Source organism: Glycine soja, chromosome 8 (genome assembly GCF_004193775.1).
Source record: "Glycine soja cultivar W05 chromosome 8, ASM419377v2, whole genome shotgun sequence".
NCBI lineage: Eukaryota > Viridiplantae > Streptophyta > Magnoliopsida > Fabales > Fabaceae > Glycine > Glycine soja.
This window is the reverse complement of record NC_041009.1, coordinates 9,726,528-9,746,202: the sequence shown is the minus strand read 5'-3', so window position 1 is coordinate 9,746,202 and position 19,675 is coordinate 9,726,528. Positions and strand designations below refer to the sequence as shown.

General features: G+C 28.9%; 2 protein-coding genes across 3 annotated transcripts; one reads left to right on the top strand and one right to left on the bottom strand.

Moving 5' to 3' along the window:
* Nucleotides 1–464: 464 nt before the first annotated feature.
* Nucleotides 465–4,725, bottom strand: LOC114421783 (zinc finger transcription factor YY1-like). Of its 2 annotated transcripts, none has more exons than XM_028387851.1 (6): nucleotides 4,460–4,725; nucleotides 3,929–3,987; nucleotides 3,251–3,450; nucleotides 2,325–2,414; nucleotides 1,522–1,665; nucleotides 465–1,193 (listed from the first exon to the last, which is right to left on the bottom strand). In XM_028387851.1, exons 1-6 carry the CDS (start codon nucleotides 4,543–4,545, stop codon nucleotides 654–656), a joined length of 1,119 nt encoding a protein of 372 aa, XP_028243652.1. In that variant the 5' UTR covers nucleotides 4,546–4,725; the 3' UTR covers nucleotides 465–653. The 2 variants fall into 2 exon arrangements, with proteins under 2 accessions (XP_028243652.1, XP_028243653.1); XM_028387852.1 differs by having other exon boundaries at nucleotides 465–1,190; nucleotides 4,460–4,724.
* A 9,361-nt stretch (nucleotides 4,726–14,086) lies between these two features.
* LOC114421782 (guanosine nucleotide diphosphate dissociation inhibitor 2) lies at nucleotides 14,087–19,335 on the top strand. The gene is made up of 13 exons (XM_028387850.1): nucleotides 14,087–14,372; nucleotides 14,462–14,524; nucleotides 14,628–14,711; nucleotides 14,853–14,960; nucleotides 15,064–15,236; nucleotides 15,754–15,865; nucleotides 15,985–16,065; nucleotides 16,168–16,230; nucleotides 16,777–16,878; nucleotides 17,123–17,247; nucleotides 18,042–18,252; nucleotides 18,329–18,403; nucleotides 19,011–19,335. Exons 1-13 carry the CDS (start codon nucleotides 14,286–14,288, stop codon nucleotides 19,059–19,061), a joined length of 1,335 nt encoding a protein of 444 aa, XP_028243651.1. The 5' UTR covers nucleotides 14,087–14,285; the 3' UTR covers nucleotides 19,062–19,335.
* Nucleotides 19,336–19,675: the final 340 nt, after the last annotated feature.

Here is a 19,675-nt window from a genome sequence, read left to right as displayed (position 1 = left end):
CATATTTTCATTTTCTTTTCATATCTCTATTTATTTTGCTACGACATCACTTATGCTTTTTAATATTAAAATATTTATTATTTTTATTTTTTAAATTAAATAAATAAAACTTAAATTTGCACAATAGTCATATTTGAAAGATCAAAAGTTCAAGTAACAATGCAGTAATAATATATAAAAAAATATTATTATATATAGCATGTTGAAATCGGCATTGTAAGTACAATACTAAATCTATCCATTTGTATCGTTCTTTTGGACTTTTATAAGAATGAGTAACGATTAAGAATTAAAATCTTTTAAAAGATTGGTGTTGTGACCTTTTAAACATTTAAAAACGAACCTAATGATATAATATTTTGAAGTATAGCTGTGACAGGATGACAGAATTATACCTCCATTCAAAGGTTTATCCAAAGTCTTCAAAATTCAGTCAGAATCTTGCGGTGTCAACGGATGACAACTGAACCAAGAGCATTTTAAATCGCATTTTATTTATATAAATTCTTCCTAATGCTTGTAACAGCCAACACACAGTTTGACAAGATGTCATTTCCAAAGCCAAATAAAAAAGCGACAACCCAAAAAACAATTGTAGAAGAGAAATATACTTCTTGAAAAAGGTAAGTTCCATAGAGGATGCCATAACTGATTCAGTCTTCATATTCTGTTTCTTCATCATCATCTTCATTGTTTCCTCCTGCATATCTCCAACCATCTTCAACATTGTCACGATCCTCTTCTGTTTCTTCACTATCTTCTTCATCGAAAGGTTCATCTTTCACGGGCCAAGAATTTTTATTTACAGTTAAAGTGGGAGTGGAGACTTTGCGTTTTGCAATTTTGGAAGGAGGCAACTTGAGGTTTGGTTTTGGCTTACTCTGCTTCTGAATTTTACCATTTGACCGTTTCGCAACATAGGCATCATGGTCACTTGCTTCATCCATTTCATTGCCAACATTAGCCTGAGCATGCTCTGCATTTTCATCAGCCATAAGCCCCGGGTGCTCCCTCTTCAAATGGAGTCTAAGCTTGTATTCATGGATGTATGCCTTTTCACACCCATCATAGGGACATGCATAGGGACGGTCAGATGATGCAGAACCGTATGCCCCTCCAGATGGTTTAGAAGTTTTTGTTTGCTTCTCTGGAGGTGGAGTAGTGTACTTTGCCACATCCAAGGGTGCATTCTGCTAGATAAGGTTGAAATTCCAAATCAAACGGTTATTCAAGAAATGTTAACAGTTTCAAAAATTTGTGAATCACATCCACTGGAGTAATTCATCAGTTTCGAATTAGAGACATCTTTATAAAGAAATTCACAATATACATGAGAAAAATAATACATATTTGTACTGAGATATACTAACAAACCAAATGAAACTATTGCAGAAACACCAAATGGATGGATTAAAAGAACAGAGATGCTTTACATGATAACGTGCATCATTAATTAATAGACTGAGTGGTAAAAAAATAAGGAAAGTGTACCAGCTACACAAATAGGAAACACTACCCAACCTTTTCATGATGAGATGCAATGTGATTCTTTAGCTTGTATTCATGAGCATATCTCTTTCCACAATCTGGATATGGGCAGATATGATAGTTCTCTTGAGAATGTGTTTTCATGTGAGACCTTAAGTTGAAATCCAGGGAGAAGGCCTGCAGCAGATTGACAAATTTGGTCACTAAGATGTTGTGATTACAAACATACACTCATAAAGACATTATCCAAACTCCAAAGCGAAAGACTGAAATAGTGGATAAAATTGAAGATAATATCATACATAAACTAATTTATCCACTCAAAAGTGTTCTCTCTATCTCTCTCTCTCTATCTATCTATCTATCTATCTATATATATATATATATATATAGAGAGAGAGAGAGAGAGATTCATGAAAATAACAACAATGATTTAATCACAATATAGTCAACTATAAAACAGCATTTGGTCTATATTGATTCAACTTGAAAATTTTACAAATTCGTTGGTTACCCTCTATATCAACAATTTAATGACTATGTACAAATAGGTCTCACAATCAAGAACTCAAGCTTTGCTGCTTGAATATCCCTGGTAATTGCAAATTTCCATTGAGAAAACATTCCGACCAAAACAGATTCAGAGTGGACAGTAAAAGACTGAAGTCATGATTGTCTTTGTGATAGGAAGAAATAGATGGCAAGCATCAAGCTAAATGGAATGTCACAAATCCAAATATGTAAACCATAAAGAACAACACAGAACATGTAACACCAACTAGGGAAAGGAAGCCATCATAGAAAACAACAAACCCTTAATTGGATCGGACCATCACCTTACCACAGCCTTCATGAGGACACACAAAATCCCTCTCCCCTGTATGAATGAGAAAATGTCTTTTCAACTTTGAGCTATCCAGAAATTTCTGCAATGTAAACAAAATACTTTCAGCACTGCTAAATAGACCTGCCATTAGAGTAAACCACAGCAAGCTATCGCATCTTGATACATGGCATTAAATAAATAAATAAATAAAGTGTAATTAACAAAAATATAAACCAATTAGAAAAGGGTCTAATGATTTGTTTTAATTAAGTATGCTCCAAACATGCAACATAAATGCCAATACTTAAATAAAAAGCAGTTCTTAGATCACTTTACCTAACCCTGCCCCCCAGAGTTGCATTGTAAACATTATATAGTCCCATGAAATTTCCTTTCCATGTTATATGATAAGCACCCAAGTACTTGGGGAACCCACCCTTAAAAGGTAGTTGTTAAGGGGGGAGAACCAAATACTCAAATACTCCACTGAGAATCCCATACTACTCGATGTGGGACTTAGGCACCCCATAATACCCAAGTCCCTATAATGATACTTATTGGACATACACATTGGAAAAATAAGCATCATTTATTAAAATGGAATGACACACCCAGGAGATCCAGACAGAAGCTAGAAGATGAAATAAAGAGGGAATGATAGACATGTAATATCTCAATCTAAAAGCAAACACATGCAAAAACCTATATTCATGGCATGAAAGAAAAATAGAGTTTACGAAGCGAGGGCTCAACACAATGTTGCATTAAAGCTATAGGCTACTCACTGGATAAGAGACTGGTAAAAAAAGTGTAATTTGATCTGCTTTTCCAGCATGTAGTAATGTAAATTATCATTTCACAACTTGGCAATACAATGGCATATATATAATAAATGCTGGTGTATGGGTGTGCATCTGTAAGTATTAAAATCACTACCTTTCCACATCCATCGTAGTGACAAACATATTGCCTCTCTCCATGGATGTGAGAATGTTTCCTCAACGCACCAGCATCTATGAATGTCTTTCCACAGCCATCATAGCTGCAAAGAAAAAGTACTTCAGTAGTTGGCTCTGGTTCTGGCTCTGGCACTGAAGGCTCTTTCACCTTTTCTTTCAAGGTCTTCAAGGTATCCTCTTAGGAAAGTAATACAAAGAGAAATGTAAGATACAAAACATGATATATTAACATCATCATATGATACAGTGGTCTCTTAACAAAGCACCTAAACGTCAATTTTTTGCATGTTTTACAACTATATTGTTTATTGAATTAGTATTAAGTATTAAAAAAGATACTATAACTCCTATCTCACCAGAAGTAAAAACTGTTACCTGCTCTCACCCAACTTCAGCAAAAAACAGCCAAACAACTGATTATCTCATGTCAACAATGCATACTAGCCATTAGGTTAAACCATGTTAAATTTTGTCTTAAATCTTGCTTCACCTTATTTTCTACCAAGTTTTGTATCATTATAAAAGCTAAACAAAACATTAGCATCAATTAATTTTAAAAAAAATAAAATACACAGATGCAAACAGACACAGAATGGCCAAATGGGGGCAGGAATGAGCAAAGATGTAAGCTTGCTGGATAGTAAAAAAGACCAACCTGTTACCCATTTTAAGATCATGCACTTCCCTCCCGTCGTCACAAGATCTTGGGGAACCCTGGCAGCAATATTGATCTGATTATTAGCATAACACTTAAACCAAATGAAATATGAAAAGAATGGAAACTGCACATGACCAGCTAAAACATTATAATCTGATCTCTCCATCTATAACAGCAACATGGAAGGACTAACCTTAAACACACTCTATCCTTTCATTCACATTCCTAAACCGAGAAAATTACAAAACGTTTATAAAAACAATAAGAATGATAGCAAGGTCCCATGATAATCCCTGATTATAATTTCATTCCACTCATTCCAAAAAAAAGAAAAAAACTCAATTAATGAGAAAGCTTGGTATAAACATAAAAACCAAGCAGTTTCTCAAAGTTAATTCAATAAGCACAGTAATTAACAATAACATAGAAATTGAGCCTCGTTACAAACAAGACAATTTTCCGCGATACTGAAATCCCTAAAACATAGGTGTATGTAAATTATGAGAGGCGTGAAGAAATTAGGAATACCATTCTTTGACCCATTTAACTGGGGGAGCCTTGGACTTGAGGATGGGGCGCCTCTCGAAGTAGCTGTTACTGTAGTGAATCTCCATCTCCGCTACGCTCTTTCCTTCGCAAATTCTGAGAACCTATTTCGCGTTTTAGGGTTTGGTGTGTTTCAGGGACGGATTTTCTCGCCAACCGTACTTGGATTTGGATCCTCTCTTCCTCTTCACTTACACGATATCGCTAGCGGCTTAATGGGAGAAGACACTGTTTTTATTTTAAGATTGAATTACTCAATTCGTTCATATGGTTTTATTAGTTTTAGTTATTATAATTTTAAATTTTAAAGTGATTTTTTTAACTTTTATAGTTTATATTTTTATTTTTTTATTTTTATAATTTAAAAGTAATTTTTTTATTTCTTATAATTTATATTTTAATTCTCTTTTAGTTATTATAATTTTTAAACTATAAGAATTAAAAAAAAATATAAATAATAAAATAAAATAAAATCACTTTTAAATCATATGAACTGAAACGTGAAATTATGGAACTTAATTTAACTTTATTTTAAATAAATAAATACTAATAAAGTCTAGGGGTTTTTTTACAATAAGGTAAGTAGACGTTTGTTTTATTGATTATTTTGTTATACTTGAGAATACAAAAACAAAAGAAATTAATTCATGTTTTTTAAAAGGTCATAAAAATGAATTTTGTTAATTAGTATTCCTAGGAGATTAAGCTACGAAACTAAAAAGTATTAGTTAAAGAATTAAAAAAATTTACTCCTTTATATTCTTAACCAATGTCAGAAGAATATAGCTAGCGTTGACCTTAAAAAATATTAATCTTGAATATATTTTATTTTCGAAAAAAATATGATCTGGAGTTCTACTAGCATGTAGTCCCGAAGAGAAAAATTATTTTTATAAGACATGAATATCTCTTCATGCATATATACTCTCTTATTAATCACTACTACTCTCTCATTTTGTTCATGATATATGCTTAATTTTTTTTAATCCCGCAATTTTTTTCATGTCAATTAATGTTTTCGCAATTTGATTTACTATTAATTTCATTCCTATATCTTAGGATAATTTTTCTTTTTCCTCCAATGCTCATTTTTAACAAAATCTTGTTGTTCCTCTTTTAATTTAATTGTCGAACACATGGAGAGGGAGTAAAGGGTGTATCGAGAGTTTTTGTAATAATAATATTTTAGTAATTATAATATATATTCCTTGGAAAAATAAATCAACCAAACACATATTTTAATCATTTATAAGAATATAAAAATAAGGGGAATGTATTAGATTCGGATTTCAAAAAAAAATAAAAATCTTATAGTATAAATAAGTCTTATAGTATATAATTAAGACTTTTAAAATTTCATAAGGAAGACAATAAAATTTGGTGATATACAAATAATATTTTTTATAACAAATAAAAAGTCTTTGGATATTCAAAAATATATAAATTTTAATGGGTTGTTTTTTTAGAAGGATTTTGAGAGATTTCATTGGATTTTTTAAGTATAAAATATCTATCAAACAATTTTACTCAAATCATTAAATTTTGTTTGACTTTTTTCTTTTTTCTTTCTATTTGTTACTAGACTTTTTTTTTCTCATCACACATATCATTTTCTCTCTTTAATATTTTTCAAGATACATGTATCATATAATTTCTCTCTTTTTTAAAAAATAAAAAAATGTCAAATATACTTTTTCTCTGTGCACTTTTCCCTTTATTTTTAAAATTAAATTAATGTTTGTCTTATTTGTTAAGCCTAATCATGTTTTCTTTATATTGATTATGTTAATCACATGTTCAACACAATGTTTTCGTAATTGTCACTCTTAATTTTGTCATACAAAAAACTCACTAACCCTATGCTAATTGTTCACCTTCACTGCTCCTTACTAGTGTATCTCATTTAAACATGCTGTTAGATTTATCATGAATTGTAGTAATTAAAAAAAATCAGAAATCAACACATAATTTTAAATCTATTGTTCAAATCCAAATGTGAGGATGAGAAGTTATTATTACAAGAAATGTTAGTATAAGAGGACAAAACGTTAGAATTCATATAGCTATTAAAAAATTATATTGGTTTTACTTTCTTATTATTTTTTTCACTAACTCTTGTAATTTTAAATGTTTTTAAAATTTCATAGAATCCTTTCAAATTTTATAAATATATAAGGTCCTTAGGGAGTGTATTGGATTAGGATTTCAAATGATTTAAAAATATATATTTTTTTTATAAAAATCTTGTGGTATTCAATTAACACTTTTAAGAATGTTTAAGGAAAAACAACAAAATCTGATGGTATTCAATTATGGTTTTTCTTATAACTTATAAAATGTCTTTTGATATTTAAAAAAATACAAATTTCGATAAATTGTTTTTTAAAAAAGATTTATGTGAATTTTATTGGAATTCTTGATATATAACATCTATCAAACAATCTCATCCAAACCCTTGAGATTTTGTTAGACTTTTTTTTTATTGGTTATCAAACTTTCTTTTCTCTCACCACACATGCTCTCTTCTCTTCCTAATATTCTTGAGATTGAGATGTGTGTGTCATATATATTTCTTATATTTATTTGTAATAAAAAAATGTTAAATATTTCCCACTACACTTTTATCTTTGTTTTCTAAATTAAATGAATGTTTATATTATATGTTAAAACTAATTATGTTTTTCTCATATTGATTATATTCAATACACGTTCAGCGTAATATTTCCATAACTGTTGCCCTTAATTTTGTCATCCAGGTAACTCATAATTCTCTTGTAAATTTTCTAACCTTACGACTCTTGTCTAATATACACTTATTATTATATCACATTTAAATATGTCATTAGATTTATCATGAAATAATTGTAATAATTTAAAAAATGAGAAAATCAATATATAATTTTAAATCTATTATTCAAATTCATTGGTGATAATGAAAAAATGTTATTACAAGAAAGGTTAGTATAAGATAACATAAAACTAAAATCAATATAGCTATTAAAAGATTTAAAAAAATATTGGGTTTATTTTTTATCCAAAATTTTTAATTTCTTATTTTTTTTTCACTGACTCTTGTAATTTTTAATGTGTTTTTAAAAATTCACAAAATAATTTCAAATTTTATAAATCTATAAAATCCTTTCAAATTCCTTTATTTCTTATGATATAAACCTATTAACATCTAAACTATCATAAAAGTCTTGTAAATAAATCTGACAAGTTATAACATTTCTACATAATGTTTAAAATTTATAAGATTTTTTTATGCTAAAATAGTATTTTAAAATCTCAATATACAATACACCCTCCCTTAAATTTGTATGATATAAATCCATTAAAATTCAAACTATCATAAAATTCTTGTAAAAAAATCTAATAAGTCATAATATTTTTAGATAATCTTTAAAATTTATAAAACCTTTTTATGCTAAAATAGTCTTTAAAATCTTAATTCAATACATCCCTCTAAGAGGTTAATGGTCATGCATTGATGATGTAAAATAATTTTACACTGTCATTCAATCATAAACGGTCGATATAACTTTTAAAGTCAATATCATAAAAATCAACAATTTTATTATATATAATGAATATGATTAGATGATGGTGTAAAAATTTTTATACGATCAATATATAATATTTTTTTTTCTAAAAATAATCCTAATTAATCATTTTTTTAATAATACCTAAGAATAACATCACAATGTTATATTGTCATAAAAAAAAATATTTCCTACACTGGAAAAAATATCAATGAAACAAACACACCCTTATGGATTTGTCCCACTATAAAAAAAAAAAATTGACGTTAACTCTTATTTAAAAAAAAACATTTGATGGAGTTAGTTAGTTTTAAATTGTTGAAATGTGTACTAAAATATTTTTTTAAATTTATCGTAGATTTTGCATTAAAGTATTAGTAAATAAAGCATGTATTGGTAATGTAAGATGTCTTTTATATTATTGTTTAATTACACATTGTGGTATATAATAGATTTATTGATTTTAATAATTATTATTTTAAAATTTATATTTATTATAATTTCTATTTAATTAATAATGTAAAAAAACACAGTAGCAGTGTATAGAAATTAAAGTATACTAAAATATATACTTAGTAGAAGAAATTATTTTTTAAGGTTATATATATATATAATTGACAATTAGTTTCATGTTTTTGTTGATTATTATTCATATTTAATTCCTCTAACTGATGAGTTTTATCTTTTTATTATTTTGTTTGAATTTTATAATTTGATATCAACTTCTCTATTTTTAGTTTACTTAAATCAATAATTATTAAATAAGGGAGTGTGGGTGCTATAAACTTTCTTTTGATATCGTGTTTAACTCATTCAAATTTAAAAAATTATTATTATTATTTTACTCAAATTCTTTTATGTGAAACAACACTTTAAAGTTTAAACCCATAAAATTCTTTGATGTAATAAGTAACCCATCCAAATCGTGCTTAAAGAATAACTGACTTATTATCATTTGTTTGTGTAACTTCACACGGGTAACCATTTTACTATTTTACTATTCTTTATAAAAACATCAGCATCCCCTTATGCACAACAATAGATAAATAATCCTACTCTATCTTTCCTGCAACATAACTACATATCACCATTCCCTCCCATATAACCGTACATTATCTTTCCTCCCACATAACCGCATATCTTCCCTCAAATGAAACATGATATATTCTTTTAAATTTCCTCTCACTTTTAATTTAATTATTTTCTCCTATCTCTATCATAAAAATATATATAGTTTTTTTATCAGTAACAACTTCCACACTTCATCTCGCATAACTCCCATTTTTATCCATCTTTCCTCTCATAAAATTAGAATTATAAAACAGTATTATTATATTAGTTATTTTTTCATTCATTTATACTTTTATCTAATGAACTTTGCGATTTCTAACATTACTTTATTAGATTGATACAAATGCAGTCATCCACGTTTAATCCAAGAGACTGGTTTTTCAATATAGATGTGTTTTTATTTTTTTATTTTTTTTTAAAGCATTTTTTTCTGGTGCAAGTACACGGTTTTGAAGCATTTTTATTTGGTTTTATTATTGTTGGATTAAACATGGTAGGTACTTCAACTTTAATCTCTTTCCTCAACTTTCTCTTTCTTTGTTTTCATAGTTTTATTGGTCTCCTACCTTAGTTCTAACCCAGGTCAATTTTGTGTTTAGATGTACATATGGAACAATATAGATAGGTTGGGTTGAACTGATAAGCATCCTAAGACCCGAAGATCTACTACATCTATCTTTGGGATATTGTACTTAAATTTTTTTCTCTTGCCATTTGAACCACCATCTCTCTTTGCATCTTATCATGTTGGACTTACTGTTCCCAAATTTTTAATTTGGATTTAAGGTATTTTGTTTTACTCCCCAAAAGGAGAATTTGATTAGTCTCTATCTCATCTATTTGGACATTGCAAGGAATGGTGAAAATATCCTAAGCAAAAGCATGTCTAAACAACGAAAACAATCACGTTGAAAAAAATGAAAGGTGTGTGCAACTTTGTTCTATATTTAAAAAATAAAATAATTTTTTTTTGCATTCTGAATTAAAGTGAAAGAAAGAAATGCATATTGGTTTGTTAAAGAAAACAAATGTTCCAAAGAGTCTTTCAATGGAGATAAAACAACATGGATCTTGATGGGCTATAGAAGAAGAAAGTTGGAATTAGAATGATTTATAGAAAAAATAAAGATGTGTCACTATACTCTTTTTATTATTAGTTTAATTAGTTTTTCTTTTTACATTCTATTTTTGTTTGACACACCTATATGTAGTATTAAATAATATCAAAATTAGTATCACCTTATTTGCTTTGACTTGACATGTTATTAGTATCCAAAATAAACCTTTGAAATGCAACTTAATTTTAAACCAACTTTTAAGAATGGATTTTTTAATTTTTATTTAAAAATGAAAATCATGATTTTAATTTTAAAACTGAATCAGGATAAAAAAACTACCTCGATCCAGTTTTCAAATTTTAAAATTTCCTTTTAAAAAAAGTAAATAAGTTTTGAAAATGCATACTGATAATTGTTGAAGTGAATAATCCACCATTTTGATTAAATGAAAAATATTTTTAAAATAAAAAGTAAATTTAAAGTATTGAATTCTTTTTAAAATTATGATATTTTTTTAGAATAAATTTAGAAAAATAAAAGCAGAATTATTTTTTTTATTATTTTGATTTATTTTTAAAAAAATAAATTTTATAAAACTAAAAGCAGAAAAAAACTCTGAAAATGCCACATAATTATAAACCTATTTTTAAAAATGAATTTTTATAATTTTAAAATCAACAGTAACTAATAATTTAAAAAGTAAAATTTTTTATTTTAAAAATTCTCATATTCCGAGAAAAGAAAAGAAAAACAAATCTTCATATAAAAAGTAATAGCAAAATAGAAATATGGATACACAGGCCCAACAATGTTTTTGCTAGTTTTTATAAATTACCTAGACTAACTAAAAATATGTGTAAATAAAATAAATTTGAGCATAAGTATTAATATTACATTAAAAAAACTAAAGTGATACTTATTAGTAGAAAAAAAAGATTAATATTATATTAAAAAGTTAAAATGACAGTTTATTTTTTTAAAAAAACTTATTATTTTTATACAAAATTTATTATAAGATAAAGATAATAAGCAAATAGAATTTATGTTAAATTAGAAGTTTGGTCTCTTAGTTTTCCAAATCCATAATTCTGATCTCTTGACTTTTAATTATAACATTTGATTCCATAATTTTATAGCTAACAATTGTGATGGTTATAGATATTAAATTAACTATAAATTAAATAAAATTATTAATCATTAAAAAAACAATATTAATTCTGTTATGATATTATTGTCGTTAGAGTCGCGTGACAAAAAAAAGGCAGAAGATGTATTTGTGAAAAAATGACAAACATTTGTGAAAAATTAGGATTAGTATTTTTTTTTTATTTTTTTAATAATTAATCGTTTTAATTAATTTATAATTAATTTAATAAATTAATTATTCATAATTTTTTATTAATAATCTATCGAAAAGATAAAAATTATTAATTTATAAAACTAATAAGACTAAATGTTACGATTAATCTCCAGAGAGAGCAAAATGATGACTTAAAAAAATTAACAACCAAAATTGTAATTTACTGTACAGAATACTGCGTGATAGTGTGTTATAATACAGTTATTGTGCGTAATATGAGGCTGTGAAAATTTGCATTATGATTTTTGGGTTGTTGGATAGTAACATGTTTGTTCTCTTGATCGTTGGTTCGATATGTACTGCTATTATCCGTGGAGATGTCTCATGACATATATTTCATGTAATCCATTGAATATTGTGTTTGGTGGGTTTTACATCTATTGATTGTGATTTACTACTGTGAGACTATCAATGCTTGGAATTGATTTTTATTATTATGCAAATCCTAGCTAGAACTGCCTGTCTCTTTCTAGTACTATAATTCATATATCTCAACCATTTTTTTTTTCTTTTTTCCTTCTGAATGTGAGATTCTTGTTGAAGTATTCAAGAATAATTTTTCATGCTCAACAACAATGACGAATCACTTTTCTCTTTTCTTTTTCCTTTTTTTTTTTTTCATTTTTGAGGTCAAAGTGGTAGTGAGGCTCATTTGTTTTCTTTCCTAGATGAAACACTAATCATCTGTTTGGATTAAAGAAAAGAAAATGAGAAAGGAAAGAAAAAAATTAAAATTAAAATTAAGAGAAAAGAAAATTTAAAATTCTTGTCTCTACCGGTCAACTTTTTCTTCTAATTTATTTTCTTTTTCTCTTCAATAAAAAATACATTAATGTTCATGTTTTTCTTTCTTTTTATTTTCTTTCCTTTCATTCAAACATATAATAACATTCTTTTTTCATTAGATACAACTATCTTTAGGAAACTAGTAAATATATATTTAGATACTTGTGATGTATTGCTCAAAATGTATTTTAAATAAACCACTATATTTCATTTAGATTTTGTAAGTTAAGTCTAGATTTAATCATGATTAAGTTAAGCTAAATAACCCAAATTTAATTTATGCTCGTAAGTTAAAGTTGAACCCTTATATTTCATCTAATAAATTTAGGTAAAGTTAATTGCGGACTGCCCACCAAAAGCTTTATGAGTTCGAACAAAAAGTTGATATTCAAGTTAGACTTCTAAAATGCGACTCAAACCCAAATAATGTTGCCTGGGAAAAGGTTTTTTGTAGGCCAAGTTTAATTTGGATTATGATTGAATTGAGGTAAAAAAAAATACATTTAATTTGTGTTGAAAAATTTATAGATCGATCCCTTATAATTTTGCTTTTTTATTTGCTCTAAGGTTATTCATTACATGAGTGCATGTTTAGATTAAAATTGGGAGATTTTTAAGATGCTTTATTTATTTATTTTGAAAGTAATGCTGTTTTCTTTTTTACTTTATTTATTATAATTTATTACTGTATATTGGAATTCATAAAAATGTTTTTCTAAACTTTAATCCAAAAATATAATAACTTAGGTTGATTTTCTTTTGTTTGGAAAAATATCAATAGATTGTGCAAGATATGATTCCATGTAGCTGGTTGACACTTCACTCCTACATATCATTACTTGCTTAAAAAGCAACTTAAGATACTCTAAACTAAAGAAGGGAACAAATGTACTTTGTTAGAACCCTTAACAACGAAGTTCACATTATTATTACTTAAAGAAATCAACACTTGTTCTTTTACTTGTAAAGCTTCCAGATGTATTTTTTTGGGTACTTAACTATAAAAAAAGGTAGAATACTAATTCTCGTTAACCGAGTTTTCAGATCAATTCAAGAAATGATTAGGACTGTCGTAGATTTGTTTATTTGTTTATTGTCCATGAAAGCGACAGAGGTTGAATGGGTATATATTTCCATAAATTTTGAAGACTGTTTATAAAATAGAAGGATAAGTAAAACAAAAAAAAAGCAATAAAAAAATTTGTATAACTTGTCTGGATAATTTGTTTACCCAAAATATATAAATCACAATTGCCGTCTCAATAAAAAGTTTTAGTAACTGTGATTTTTAAAATAACTATTATAAAATTTATAAATCTATCACACATTATCATCTTCTTTAATTTTTTTTCCTAACAGCGTTATGTTAATATGAATGGAACAGATAGCTTTTTAAGGTAAAATATTGTATTTGAGTATTTAATTATTAATTATACAAATCCCTAATTTATATTGAAAATTTTGGCTGACTGACTCAGTGAGCTTTTTCATTCCAATTTTTTATTTACAAGATTTAAATTGAGGACTTTATTTAAGAATTTAAATTCATTTTCAATCAAACATTTTATTTTGTTGACAGAAGTTTCGCTCAAACTAATATATGTTAATCTTCACATTTATAATAATCGGTAGCTACTAAGTGCATAAGATTAATTGATGGTGTTGTTTTAGGCTTCTAGCTTAATTAATGGTCAAAAAGTGAATTTTGTGTCCTATAGTATTTATCGTTTTTTACCTGGCTTGAAAATAAAAAGGAGTAAAATATATATGCGGTGATGAGCGAAATTAAGGTGTCGCGTGATACCATTTAATTTCACAGCGATTAATTATTTATAGTTAAGTGTGGAGTGCAGTGCAGGTCAAGGCCTGAGATTCGGTTCTTTACTTGTTGGGTTGTTCTGATCTTCTCTCATAGCAATCAAATCACACTCCCATCTTCTCATCTCGTAAACCCTAAACCCCGTTTTCAGTGACATCGAGATCGATCGAACATGGATGAGGAGTACGATGTGATCGTGTTGGGCACGGGTCTCAAGGAGTGCATTCTCAGCGGTCTTCTCTCCGTCGATGGCCTCAAGGTACGTACTCATCACTTTCCTATTTCTTTCATTTTCTTTTCTATAGATCCAATTCTCTCATGCTAATTCCTATTTCTTGTTCGATTCAGGTTCTGCACATGGACAGGAATGACTATTACGGAGGAGAATCCACTTCGCTCAATCTTATTCAGGTCTTTTTTCATATTTTCTTTCTTATCTTTCATTTCTGCAAAAGAAATAAAATAAAATAAATATTTGTCTGCGAAATGATGATTTCTCTGTCCTCTTCTTCAGCTTTGGAAGAGATTCAGGGGAGATGACAAGCCTCCTCCACATTTGGGAGCTAGCAGGGACTATAACATCGATATGAACCCTAAGGTCTTATAATTTATTTCACTATTTTTATTTTAGTATGCTAAATCGTGATGGATATTTGATATATATACTTACTTGATGTAGCGTAGTGGTATGATTCTTCTCAATTTGTGTGACATTATTTGTTCATTTGTTTTCTTCTAGTTTATTATGGCTAATGGCAATTTGGTGCGGGTTCTCATACATACTGATGTTACTAAGTATCTCTCTTTCAAAGCTGTGGATGGGAGCTTTGTGTTTAATAAAGGAAAGGTATGTTTGTGTGTTGGTGTTACTCGTTTATTTTAACGGAAGGTTTCTTTTGGTTTAGATGTTAGATGTCTTAATTAATTGTTTTGCTTGTGGGTTGGTGCAGGTTCATAAGGTGCCCGCAAATGACATGGAGGCCTTGAAGTCTCCACTTATGGGGCTATTTGAAAAACGCCGAGCACGCAAGTTTTTCATTTATGTGCAAAATTACAATGAGAGTGATCCCAAGACCCATGAAGGGATGGACTTGACAAGAGTGACTACTAAAGAGTTGATAGCGTATGTGTACACTTGTTTTCTTGCCGTGTTCATTATTTATGCAGATTTTAACGTCTCAGGCTCAGCATTTGCATTGCTTTCATACTCTGCATAAATATTTTGAAATTGGTTTAGGAGTAATTACTGTGGCCTTTTCCATGTCCTTATCGATAAGGTCATGAAATTTTGATTTATTTATATTTTTATGGATTTGCCTGAACTGCTACATGAATCAGTCATGTAAAGTTGGCAGTAAAGGTAAGTATATGGTTTATGGTCTGTTTTGTAGTTCTTATATTATATTATCATATAGAGTCAATATGTGCTTATTCGTCCAAATTCTTAGCATGTGATGATTTGCTCTTATTTGGCATCTTTTTTGTGTGAATATGTAATCTAATTACACACCAAATTTATTTTGCATGCCAGGATGGTCATATGTTTCTCTATATTAACGTATAGATCTCTTCATCCCTGTAATGATAAGAAACAGGAGTATTTTAAAGATTCTTTTTCTTTTTTTATTGATCTGTGACAGAAAATACGGTCTTGATGATAACACTATAGACTTCATTGGTCATGCTTTGGCGCTTCATAGTGATGATCGCTACTTGGCTGAGCCAGCACTGGACACTGTGAAGAGAATGAAGGTAAGTTTACTGGGTTATTATGCACTTGTAATTTATTCTCAGTCGTGGATTCTTCTTAATTGAAAATTTCTTCTGTTCCATTTGGTTCCCATTAGCTATATTTTGTTTCCTACTTGTAGTTATATGCAGAGTCTCTTGCACGCTTTCAAGGAGGGTCACCTTACATATATCCTTTGTATGGTTTAGGAGAGCTTCCCCAGGTATCCCACTTTCCACATGTCTACCCATCTGCTTCATCTCTTTTCTGGAATGTACTGTTGGAATTTGTTTTGCTAAAGGTTCGTTAATTTTCTTTTGTTCAGGCATTTGCACGGCTTAGTGCTGTTTATGGTGGGACATATATGTTGAATAAGCCTGAGTGCAAGGTATATACTCTATTATTATACATACATACACACATCTCTCTGTCTATATCTCTCAATTGACACTAGTGTAAGACTTGGCACTCTTGCACAATTACAACTTTAATAGTTTTTTTTTATTAATCCAGTCTTCAGACTATCATCATTATTTAGATCTTGAATGCCATATTTTTGAAAAATTTGAAGAAAATCATGTTGTCAAATTGTCATCAAGTAGTTGATGTTTTAGTTTCTTTGAAAAATATATTAAATGCTAGTTTGAAGACACTTTTATTGAGTGGAAAACAATATTTGATTATGTGAAAATTATGAGTGCTAACTTTGAAAAATTTATTCATTTGTGTATGATTGATTATGAATTTGATATACACCACTGTCAGTAGATCCTAACCCAGTATATATAGCCTCTTAAATTATTGAACTTGTGCTTATTTCCATCCCTATTTTTGTACTATAATTGCTATGCGATTTTGATTTGTTTTGAAGTTTAAACAGCATGGTGATATACATTCTTACTTGTGGAATTTTTATTTTTTGCTTGAATGCCAGGTAGAATTTGATGAGGAAGGAAAGGTTGTTGGTGTCACATCTGAAGGGGAAACTGCAAAGTGCAAAAAAGTTGTTTGTGATCCATCATATTTGCCCGGCAAGGTATTAGAAACCAACCTCTAGTTTGACTATTTGCAACCAGTTCAGGTGATGGTGACAGCGAAAAATTGTTTGCTTATAAAGTCTAGGAGCCATGCTATGTAAAAAGTTTTGTTTCTGAAGGATGTTTAACTACTGTTGATAAAAAAAAATTAGTGGCTAATGGTGAACTGATATTAATTTCTTAAATGACTCTTGATGGGAAACTGCATCCTTCTTTAAAACAAAATTGTAATCATTTCAACAGGTGAGGAAGGTAGGTAGGGTTGCAAGAGCAATAGCCATAATGAGTCACCCAATCCCCAGCACTGATGATTCCCATTCGGTGCAAATTATTTTACCACAGAAACAGTTGGGTCGGAAGTCAGACATGTAAGTTTACATGCAGCATATTAAAAATATATGTATTTAGTTAAATTTGTAGAATATGTTACAATACAGATATAGCATGGGCAGTGGTTTCTTAACTGAAGTTAAAGTGTTCTGTTTCATCTGAATTATCAAACAGTTCCAGCATGAAATAAGTTTGCTTCTATTTTATTTATTTTGGAAATTGCTTATAAAATAATTTAAAAAATTTAATGAAATACAGGTAAAATCACTGAACCGTCAAGCTGACGAGTGAAAAATATTAGTATGCTTCTATTTTATTTGTAACAATTTGAGAGCTTAACAAGCTTTAGCTTACAGAGTTTTAGAATATTTGGATTCTTATGTTCAGAGTTTCATGATCTTAACAGTCCTATTGGGCCAGGGTTCTACTATTTGTATTGCATTACTACTAAATTGACCTAGACTATTGGTATAAAATATAAATGACCATTAGGTATGTGTTATGTTTTACATATCAATATCAATCTCCTGTCATGTTGTCCTTTGGTTCTCTTTTCCTCCTTTCTCAGCTATATATATTTTCACCAACTATAAATGTATGATGTTAAAACTTCTTATTAAACATAGTAAACAATACCATAAACATCATGATCTGGTTAGGCCTGTTAATTTTGCAATCATTCACAATACAAAAGATATAATAAAATTCTAAAATGATTTGATATTTAAAACTTGGAAAAATTTCTATAATGTTTTTAGCATGTGATGTCCAATCAATTATAAATCGTGTATTCCTCTTTAAATTGAATGCTCTATTCTGTTCTGCTGGGCAGGTACCTATTTTGTTGTTCATATACTCACAATGTTGCTCCAAAGGGAAAATTTATTGCATTTGTATCAACCGAGGCAGAGACAGATCAGCCAGCAATTGAACTAAAACCTGGAATTGACCTTCTAGGACCTGTTGATGAGATATTTTTTGATATCTATGACAGATATGAACCGGTCAATGAACCCACTTTGGACAACTGCTTTGTATCAACAGTGAGTTTACTCTGGTATTAATATTTGTGCTATATGTTGATAGGTTGACAATACCGTATTTAAAACTTTTTGACAGAGTTATGATGCTACTACTCACTTTGAGTCGACCGTGGATGATGTTCTCAACATGTATACATTGATAACTGGAAAGGTAAGTGTTATGCCTTGGTTACCACTTGTTTCCACTTCTTGAATTAATTTTTGAGCCACAGATAGTGACTGAGATTGTTCTACAGTAATACTGTATTTTATAATATCATATCACATATTTATAAGTCTACATACTGTAGGAATCGGTTATTCTTAGGGCCCTAATTCCTATATGGGAAAATAGTTGCTTAGCTACAACTAAATGCTATTAGTTGAACCATGTTGGCCATTAGTTTCACACTGGCTTTGGATTTTGATATGGCTTTTGGTTCTTGTAAATCAATTTTCTGCAAAAAAAAAATGTTTTTTGTATTTCAGTTAATAAAATGAGAACAAAGTGACATTTTGGTAATTGAAAGTGAAAATAAGAAATGAAAACAGAACATTTTCTCAAAGTAGAAACATCCTTAGATTCCCTTCTTCCCCACTCCCAAAAGCTAAAAATGGCTTAGATCAATTTTATTTAATCATTTTAGAATGAGTTGGATTTCTTATGGGTGGACTAGCAACCTGTTTGGGCATGGGAAATCTTGATTGACGATTGATGATATTCTCTGATAACTTTCTTCTTGGTAATTGGGTAATATTGTACTCATAATTTTGAACAGGTTATTGACCTGAGTGTGGATCTTAGTGCTGCTAGTGCTGCAGAAGAGTAAAGAAAACTCGGTGATGTCCTTCCTTCATGATCTGTTGCTGATGGGATCCGTAATGGACTTGATAATGAATGTTATTAACGTTTATAATAAATTGATATAAAATATTTCTTTTTTTTTAAACAAGATTTGTGTGGCTGGGGAACTTTTTCCCGTCCAGAAGCTCTGTTGTGCGTAACATTTTTATATGTAGACATACATTGCCTTCTGATGCAGTGGATTTAGTTTGGTAATGTAGTGTTCTTTTCATATTGTTAATTGCACGGCCCTTCAACCATTTCATCCCCCTGGCAATTCGTGTTTGGATACTTTTTTTTCATTAGTTGAAATTCATGTGGGTTTTATTAATCTAGGAATGAAATTTACCAAATAAAGAATGAGACTCATTTTGTGGGATTTAATTGAATTTCATTTGATGAAAGAGTGTTGGCATTTCTTTGTAAGAATTTTTCTTAAATATTTTACACATGTTTGTGACATTAGATAAATTTCAGTAAGTTATAAATTCTTCCAAATGGTTTTTTTTTTTAAACTTTGAATAGGATCACTCTGTATTTGTAATAGTGGTTTGTATAAATATGAATTTTAACAAATTAAAAATTTAAATTTAAAAAGTT

What these genes read in the sequence shown, in the direction of transcription:
- LOC114421783 (XM_028387851.1), bottom strand. Translation starts at nt 4,545, where the DNA reads ATGGAGATTCACTACAGTAACAGCTACTTCGAGAGGCGCCCCATCCTC. An exon ending in CTCATGAAGGCTGTGGTAAG is followed by an intron (nt 1,666 to 2,324) that starts GTGATGGTCCGA and finishes AATCTGCTGCAG; the next exon opens with GCCTTCTCCCTGGATTTCAA. An exon ending in TTGCATCTCATCATGAAAAG is followed by an intron (nt 1,194 to 1,521) that starts GTTGGGTAGTGT and finishes AACCTTATCTAG; the next exon opens with CAGAATGCACCCTTGGATGT.
- LOC114421782 (XM_028387850.1), top strand. Translation starts at nt 14,286, where the DNA reads ATGGATGAGGAGTACGATGTGATCGTGTTGGGCACGGGTCTCAAGGAG. An exon ending in ACATCGATATGAACCCTAAG is followed by an intron (nt 14,712 to 14,852) that starts GTCTTATAATTT and finishes GTTTTCTTCTAG; the next exon opens with TTTATTATGGCTAATGGCAA. An exon ending in ACAACTGCTTTGTATCAACA is followed by an intron (nt 18,253 to 18,328) that starts GTGAGTTTACTC and finishes ACTTTTTGACAG; the next exon opens with AGTTATGATGCTACTACTCA.